The sequence below is a fragment of the Octopus sinensis genome, linkage group LG17 (assembly GCF_006345805.1).
Source record: "Octopus sinensis linkage group LG17, ASM634580v1, whole genome shotgun sequence".
In the NCBI taxonomy this organism is placed as follows: Eukaryota; Metazoa; Mollusca; class Cephalopoda; order Octopoda; family Octopodidae; genus Octopus; species Octopus sinensis.
This window is the reverse complement of record NC_043013.1, coordinates 19,103,816-19,113,815: the sequence shown is the minus strand read 5'-3', so window position 1 is coordinate 19,113,815 and position 10,000 is coordinate 19,103,816. Positions and strand designations below refer to the sequence as shown.

Here is a 10,000-nt window from a genome sequence, read left to right as displayed (position 1 = left end):
TTTTGGTTTATGTTTTTCACTGTTTGATTTGCCTAATAGTGGTTTTTATCTCTAATTTAATTTACATATACATATATATATATATAATATATATATATATATATATGTATATATATATATATACAGAGAGACCGACAGACAGACAGACAGAGACAGATAAATAGATCGATAGATAGATAGATAGATAGATAGATAGTAGATAGATAGATAGATAGATAGATAGATAGATAGATAATAGATAGATAGATAGATAGAGATAGATAGATAATAGATAGATAGATAGATAGATAGATAGATAGATAGATAGATAATAGATAGATAGATAGATAGATAGATAGATAGATAGACAGATAGATAGATGCGTGCGCACACACAGATACTATGATGAAAGTTTAAAATTTATGGTATTTCATTTAAACCTTTAGTTACGCTTGTTCCCAAAGTGCGTGGAATGTATATTAATATTAACGAATTCGTAATATTATGATAATAATATATCATTATTATTGTAAAACATATACCAGTCTTTCGAAAAAGTTTCAAAAGCAATGCATGCATGAGTGTGTGTGTGTGTGTGTATAGTAGTAGTAGTAGTAGTAGTATCATCATCATCATCATCAGCAGCAGCAGCAGTAGTAGTAGTAATAGTAGTAGTAGAAAGGGCAATTAATTACCACCGACCAGTTACAGGAGGAGATCTCAATCAAAACTGAAACTAATCTAGTTGCCCCCTTCGTTTACCCTTGTCCTCTGTATTAATTTTAAGAGACTCTTGCGGCAGAGGTAGTTGACATCTCTACATGTGGAGGTAGTTGACATCCATGGTAACATATTTTTGCATATTATACAAGCGCAACGACTTCATTTTTATGCCTCAGTAATTCTTTATGTGATCCTACAAAATACATTCAAAAATATTTCAATCGTTTTACACTTGTGTTTCTAATTGTTGGAGTTGATGATAATGACGAGGATGATGTTGTTATTGTTGTTGAGGTCGTTACTCTTGTTATATACGAGAGTTCGTTGCCCCGGCTCGTAAGCTTCTTCATGTAAGAGTTTTTTGACGGAATAGCGTTAATCATTTAATAGTTTCGATATTTGCTCTTGCTGTTGAGCGTAGCGGTCTTCGTCCCAGAGCTCGAAAGATCGCGCCTCTGTAGTCCGAAACGTGATCCTTTTGCTATTCGTAAGACCCGCAGAAGAGAAGGCAGGTCAACCCCCGACACCGAGAGCATCGACGGATGGATAAATGCGCATCCAGGCTCAGCAGTTGCGTAGGAGACAAGAGACAGGAAGAAAGAGTAAGAGAAAGTTTGCGCGAAAGAGTACAACAGGGGCCGCCACCACACCCTGCCGGAGCCTCGTGGAGCTTTAGGTGTTTTCGCTCAATAAACACACACAACGCCCGGTCTGAGAATCGAAACCGCGATCCTCCGACCGCGAGTCCGCTGCCCTAACCACTGGGCCATTGCGCCTCCACTTGTTCTTGCTGCTATTGTTCTTCTGTAGCCTAACGACCAAAGTCGTTCCAGCCATGACCATACCGTTCTTTTTCGGACATTGCATATTTAAAGATGCATTCTTTTTGCAATAGCCATATGACTACTTGTTCTGTGTGCGGTCGACCAACTGCGTAAAGCTCTTTCGCTGATACATTTTACTGCGTTTTGATAAACTTTATTGTCTTGGAATCAGTCTTAATTTTGATTTGATTTTTTATTCTTTTAATCCTTTACAAGTTTCAGTCATTTGACAGCGTACATGCTGGAGCACGGCCTTGAAGGGTTTATTTAGTCGAACAAATTTAACCCAGAACTTATTTTCCAGTCCAGTACTTATTCTACCGCCCTCTTTTGCCGAACACCTTAGCTACGGGAATGTAAATACACCAACACCGGTTGTCAAACGGTGATGGGGGACAAGCATAAAGAGAAAGACACGCACACACACACATGCACATATATATATATACATATATAGGGACAATTCACACAGAAAAAAACAAAAGACGAAGACAGGTGGTGTCGACAACAAACAGATGTAGTAGTTTAACGCTCAGGAAGTGAAAAAGTCTTTAACGTTTCGAGCCTACGCTCCTCCAAAGAAAGGAACACAGAAAATAAAGAATGTGTAGTGGCTAGTGATCATTCCCTCACACACACACACACACACACACACACACACAACACACACACACACACGCACGCACGCACACACACACACACACACACACACACACACCACACACACACACACACACATATATATACGACGGTTTTCTCTCAGTTTCCGTCTACCAAATCTACTCACAAAAGTTTTGTCAGCCCGTGGCTATAGTAGAAGACACTTGTTCAAGGTACGTTGCTGTGGGATTGAACCCGGAACCATGTGACTGGGAAATAAACGTCTTGCTATACATGCGCATCTGCGTCTATATGCGTTTTGTATTAATTTATGAAGAACGTTCTTCTTTCTTTAGCATCGTACGGTTTAGTTTCAGAGGGACTTTTAGAGCGATTTCTAGTATGTCAAGCTACCGTACACAGCTTTCACTGTTGTGATCAGGTTTCTGTAAATGCTCAAAATTGTCAGGTAGAAACCTCTACACAGTCGATCGAGAGGCTAGAAATAACAGCCTAATATCTATCAGCTCCTTCTCTACAGTCTTACATAAGACACCATATATTAGATAATGTGGTAATGCAATTCTACAATCTACGAAAAAGTCGGGATGTTCATATTGTTGGAATGCTTTTGATCGTAAGTTTTCTGGATCAGTTTTCACTGGGACTACACAAGAACAACAGCTCTTTCAGAAACAAATATGGAAGTCTTCACACGATCACTAGTCCTGCTCGATCTGGTAAGCATAGTAACGGAATCTCCCTCAATTTCCACACACCGTCATTGCATATATAACAGCTACAAAAACGAAAACAGCCAAAAAGTATAATTCATACAACAATTATTACCTAATAAACCCTTCTTGTTACATACACATACACATACACACACACACAAACACACAAACACACACAAACGTTCTCTCTCTCTCAAAGCGCGCATAATAAATTTTAATTTTTCTTTTTACAGGAAACATGGCAACAATATAACAGTGATACACCGCGTTAACTTCGATCGTTTCGTTGATGAGGACACTTTACGAAGGATAAGTCAAGTTCTTTTCCAAGCTTATCGCAACGAATCTCTCACAGGAATTGTGTGGAAAATGATCAGTATACCGCAAATTCACTACAAAAATATCACTTGTAAGTAATGCATCAGAATTCACCATTTTCATTCTTTGATTCATATATATATATATATAGGGTTAAGCAACAAGTTGCTTAGCCACATACCGAAAATTTAGAAATAGCTGTCAAAGACCGCTTATTCCTATTTCATTCTTTTTTTGCATATGTAAGTTACAAGAAAATGTTATATGTGGAACAAGTATAGTGTTATTGTACGCTCAGGAAAGGAAAGGAAAGAAAGAGGATTTAACGTTTCGAGCGGAGCTCTCCGTCAGAAACATAGGAAAAGGAAAGATCCAAGGAAGGGAAGACGGAGGAAAAAATTGGCCAACGGTACACACGCGGTCACATTTTGAATTTATATATATATGATCGACCAGATTATCAAATGTTGTTACTCACCATTGGTCACAATGCATTTTTCAATGTTTTATCCTACAAATGACACCACCCAGCTTGTTGGGCGAGCAAGTCAACATTCCCCGATGAGCGAAACATGGAGCAACGTGAAATTAGGCGTTTTGCTGAAGAGTACAACACGCTGCCCAGTCAGCGAATCGAACCCACAATCTAGGGGTAGTGAGTGCAAGTGCCTAACCATTACGTATATACTTTTTATTAAACCTGAAAAAAATTTCACAGACTGTTACTCGGAGTTTCACATTACCGTTCGACGGACTTAACTGTTCATACGTATGATCATACAACTCTCCGACGAACAGTAATGCGAAACTATGAGTAACAGTTTGTGAAGATTTTTCGGTTTTAATAAAACGCATATTACTCCGTCTACGGTTTTTGAGTACACTTTTGCACCTTGTTTTGCACTTATATATGTATGTATGTATGTATGTATGTATGTATGTATGTATGTATGTAGGTGTATATATTGATAGATAAATGTGTGTATGCATTTATATACGTATGCATGTGTAATTGTATGTATAATTGTATTTATGTGAATTTAAACTTCTCCCTAATACCCACAATTTTATAATGTACACGAACCATATGCCATATGTAGCTATCAAAATTATTTGTTGTTAATATCCAAACGTTCACCGTATTCCATTTAATGAACATTAAATCTCTTTATTTTTTTTATTTAAATCCATATCAGCCGTTGTCTTTTGTTTCTGTGGAAGCTACACTTGTATACAAATAGAAGATGGATTCCTATGCAGGTTTGTGAAAAATATATACATACCTATATAGCTACATACATACACACATACATACATACATACATACATACATACATACATACATACATACATACATACATACACACACATACAGACATACATACATACATACACACACACACACATAGATATGTACTTAAGAATATAGGAGGGGTACTGAAAAGTTCCTTTAAGGGAGTCACGAAAGGTCTGGATGGAGGCCCAAACTTCAGAGTTCTTTTACAGGGCTTAGAAAAAGTGAGGGCCGATGCAATAGGTATGTGAATCTGAGAAGGGATTATATTGAATAAAATCATAATTAACTGATCCTCCTGTATTTTCTTTTACTTCAAGCTAGGGACTTTTCAGCACCTTTTCGTAAAGATACATACAGACATTTGACTTCCGAGACAAATAGGACACAGGGATATATTATAACACCAGACTTGTGACTAGTAGCGTGGCACCCGCAAAATGGGAGAATGAGCTCGGGAATGCAACAGAATGTTACCCGATAGCCATGCTGTTAAAAAAAAGAGTAAGGGCTTTACCCTATCTATCACAGGCTCTAAATGCAGCACTGGCGTGTTCCATATCGTTTGAGTCTATTCAATCTTCATTCACTGCGTAGATATCACTTGTACAAGATGCAGTGTATTCAGATTGAACCTGAAATCATGTTGTTACGAGATGAATGTCTTAAGCGCACAGCTACAGCTACATTTTATTCCAAACATAAACTCAATTAATATCCTCTCAGATGTCATATATGAAGCTATCATTATCGTTGGATCTCTATGTCAGCATACGATACATTACTTGTCACACTGGCTTTTTAACGATTGAGACATTTAGCTACATAAGTAATTTGTAAAACGTGGGTTAGAGATGAAAAATAACAGAATTAATCATTGAGTACGGAAAGAAAACAATATTACTCAATGGCTGGTAATATTTTAATTATTTCAGCAAGTGCAGGAGACAAAGCAACAACATGTTTTAGTTTTGTTATGACCTCCATAGCCAAAGCTTCACTTTGGCTCTACTTGTCTAAGTAGCAATGAGAAAAGCATTTCCATGTTGAGCAGTTAAGCAGTATGAGTAGGTTTCTTTTCCAGATGGATACAAAAGTATCTGTCTTTTTACAACAACAACTAGCACTCCGTCTGTTACGACGATGATAGTTCCAGTTGATCCGATCAACGGAACAGCCTGTGCACGTGGCTGAGCACTCCACAGACACGTGTACCCTTAATGTAATTCTCGGCGGGATTCAGCGTGGCACAGAATGTGACAGGGCTGGCCCTCTGAAATAAGGAAACTACTCATTTTTGCCAGATGAGTGGACTGGAGAAGAGTGAAATAAAGTGTCTTGCTCACGGGTACAATGCTCCGCCGGAAATCGAACTCACCATCTTAAGATCGCGAACCGAATAAACTAAGCACTAAGCCACACCCCTTCACTGTATTTTTATAACACCTGATGAAAGTCATAGTTTTCGACACAAAACTTTTCGCAGTTGAAAACTTGCTATCGGGTAAGACTGCGCATATTTCAATGATATTGTGTATCCGATGGTTAACTCTTCCCGTCTTTTCCTTCACCCTGTAGATTTGGGTTCTACATCCAAATAATTTATAATTTGGTAAATTTGATGAGAAATAACTAATTTAAACTGACGGTGGTGAGTGCCATGTTACCGAGCAAGTAAATACACAAGCTTTTGCGTTGCTTCGGGATTAACTTTGCCTGTAATCTCTCCGGATAGATAAAATAAAGTACCAACCAGGTCTGAGATGAATGATATCAATTAATACCTTCCCTAAACATAGCTGGCATTGTACCTATACTAGAAACCATTATTAATTATGACACCATATTAACCATATTAATTATAACGTTCTTCTTTGTAGGAATACAACCGAAGACATCCCCAGCGGCTCCAGTAAGTGAAATAAACACATTCTTATTCATTCTATGATTAGCACCAGACTAAATATGTTCATTACTCTTGAAAGAATTACAATCAAAGCCCACTTTTAATAGTTCAAATAATTACCCAACTTTGAAATTTGCATGAATTCTTCCTTTGATCGATCAATATAAAAATCTTTTACGAATAACGGGAACTTAGCCTGACATGTAAGAAGAAATTGCCAGCATAACTCAGTGGAGTAAAGCCCATAAAACATATAGAAACTAGTTTTATATTGAGTCGATTTCTTACGACAACCCACAGCAAGCATGAGGCTGTGTCCGCAAATATTTCCGAAATTCTTGAAATCCGGTTCGTTATATTTCAGATACTGTGACAGTTGTGCTGTCGGTGTTGCTATCATTGGTCTCAGTAATAGCAATCGTTCTGGGAGGACTCTGGTATTATCGAAGACATTATGTATATCGAAACAATTATCAAAGAACTGACCTAGACACGTAAGTTCAATCTTCTACTCTATTCCTTCTAACTTAGTTTAAGATCTGCTAGATTGCAATACACCTGGTTTCAAACGATAACTATAAAAAAAATATTAACCTATTTGAAACCCGTTGAACTTCACGTCTCTATACCAATTACTAAAAGTGGTATGGCCTGCTCTTTTAAATAGCACCAAATAAATGTTTACTAATGTGGTGGACTGGCAGAGCTGTTAGAGTCTCACATAAAATGTTTAGGGGTATTTATTTTGGCTGTTAGAGTCTCACATAAAATGTTTAGGGGTATTTATTTTGACATATCATCGATGACAGGTTCGATCTTCATTCGTCCGGGCTCAATAAAAATGTATTAGTTTTTAGTTCCCTCTCTTTATTTTTTCTTCCTCTTCTCTCTCTCACTTTCTCTCCTTCTCCCACCTCCTCTCTCTCTCTCTCTCTCTCATTTTCTCCTAACTAGATACAGCCAACAAGATTGTATTTCGTAAAACTAACACTCAAATGAATGCAGCAAAGAATCACCCGATATATATATAGTTCCAGGACAATTCTATTCAGTTAATTCAATTTTCAACATTGATAAATTATATTTTTATGGTAACAACTTTCATATAAAGAGGTTGTGTTATTTATTGATATTGAAACCATAAAACTGATTGTGAGTTATAATGATATCATACAAGGCGGCATATTGGCAAAGCGGTCAATAAAATGGCTGACGATAATCGTTCCGGCGACTCTCTATCATCTAAATTCAAATCCCAAAGATATCAGGTTTGCACCTTAAAAAAACCCCAGAAAACACATGTGAAGTGTCCCATAAAACAACCTGTATATTGTCTCGCGAAACTACTTCTGTAGTGACCTACAAAAAATACCTGTGTAATATCCCACGAAATTACCTGCGTATTATCCTTGTGTAAGGCCGCACAAAAATTCCAAAGATACAATGTGTATCTTATGGAAGTCACTATTGGTCGTTAATTGACACAGTGGTGCGAAGAAGAAAGACAGAAGTGACCACAACAGTGTAAGTTGTTAACTATAGTGAGGTGACGTGAGAGGTGAGACTCCCTTCGTTCATGAATGACCATGAGATTGCACCTAGAAAGTTACCCTCCGAGGTACAAGTCCAGGCAGGGTTGTTTATGGAAGGCCAGCGTTCGCCCATGCATACCAGCCTCCCCTATCCACACCGCTATGTTATCCAAGTGAAAGGCAAAGGGGCCGATACAGCTTGACACCAGTGACATCGCAACTCATTTCTACAGCTGTGTAAACTGGAGCAATGTTATATAAAGTGTCTTGCTCAAGAACACAACACGTAGCACGGTCCGGGAATCGAACTCGCAACCTCACGATCATAAGCTCGACGCTTTAACCATCGAGCCATATGCCTTCACTATAGTATATGCTATTTTTTATGATGAAACAAGTCTTAAGTGTGACTCAAATAATTCTGTGCACAGAACAAAAAAATTATCTTCAACCATTTTAAAATTCTATTCTTAATATGAAGAAAAACTATTTCGCGTTAACAATAATTTTTATCAAGACTGACAAGGAAGGGAATTCCAAAATTCAAAAGTATTAAAGAGTGGAGAAAAAAAATATTTAGTGTTAAAGACAATTCTTATCAAGATAGACAAGGGCGGGGAATTCATTAAGAAATGGGGATGTATATCTTATTCTAGACAAACTCCAGTCTCCTAAGACCTTTTCAGCAAAGTATACTTTTGAAACAGCACTAACAAAGCTGAGAATGATTTCAGATGATACATAATGTATGTTTGCACGTATATATGCAAACATATGTGTATGTGTCAATGACCGTATGTATGTACATATCAGTGTGTCTAAATATACGTATATATATTTTTATCTATCCACCCCTCTGTGTGTGTGTGTGTATTCAAAGGCGTAACTGTGTGGTAACAAGTTTGCATCCCTACTACAAGGTTATCCGCTGTATGTCCCCCTGGACTGATCCAAAGCCTTGTGAATGGTTTGGAATTTGGTAGACAGAAACTTAAAGAAGCACATTTCATTTATTTGTGTCTGTATTTGTATGTGTTTGCGTGAGTTTGTGTTGGTGTGTTTACCTCCAAGTAACCTAGCGGTTTGGCAAAAGAGACCATAGAATAAGTACCAGTCTAAAAAAAAAAAAAAAAAAAAAAAAGATAAACGTTCTGGGATAGATTCGTTGGATTAAACTTCTTCAAGGAGGTGCCCAGCGTGGCCGTGGTCTAATGACTGAAACAAATAAAAAATAATATGCAAAATATATGTATATATATATATATTATATATATATATATATATATATATATATATATATATATATATATATATATATATTGTTGTATATATATATATGTATATATATATATATATATATATTATATATATATATATATATATAGTGAGTGCGCGTGGCTTAGTGGTTAGGGCATTCGGCTCATGATCGTAAGGTTGTGAGTTCGATTCCGGCGACGCGTTGTGTCCTTGAGCAGACACTTATTTCACGTTGCTCCAGTCCCTCAGCTGGCAAAAATGAGTTGTACTTGTATTTCAAAGGGTCAGCCTTGTCACTCTCTGTGTCACGCTGATTATCCCCGAGAACTACGTTAAGGGTACACGTGTCTGTGGAATGCTCAGCCATTTGCACGTTAATTTCACGAGCAAGCTGTTCCGTTGATCGTATCAGCTGGGACCCTCGTCGTCGTAACCGGCGGAGTCTTTAAAGATATATATATATACATATATATATATGCATATATGTCGAATATGTACATAGGTACCGGCATGCGATACAAAACAGAAAGAAGTTAAAAACAAGCTGGATTATCTAGAAAAATTCTATAATATGGTGTTTTATTGTTTGAATATACAATAAAGTCAATTTAATTAGTCTAAATAATCTCAGGCTGCCTTATTGACTCATAAAGTTCCATTTACGCTACACCTGTGAAATCTCAGAATGTCCGCAGAACATTTTATGGTGTATTATGTCTATAAAACATACTATAAAACAGCAATTAACTCAGATTAATTAATCTTAACTGTCGTTAATGTTAATTGCTGGTTTATTTGTAATTTGGGTGAATGTAGCATATCGTTTGTAT

At 37.1% G+C, this 10,000-nt stretch overlaps 1 protein-coding gene across 1 annotated transcript in view; it reads left to right on the top strand.

Moving 5' to 3' along the window:
* Nucleotides 1-10,000, top strand: part of LOC115221062 (mucin-4-like) — a 118,765-nt gene that overhangs the window by 100,527 nt on the left and 8,238 nt on the right. The window contains exons 32-35 of the mRNA XM_036510337.1: nt 3,097-3,272; nt 4,378-4,441; nt 6,356-6,387; nt 6,746-6,875. Of these exons, the coding sequence (XP_036366230.1) occupies nt 3,097-3,272; nt 4,378-4,441; nt 6,356-6,387; nt 6,746-6,875 (402 nt within the window). The remainder of the gene's footprint in view (nt 1-3,096; nt 3,273-4,377; nt 4,442-6,355; nt 6,388-6,745; nt 6,876-10,000) is intronic.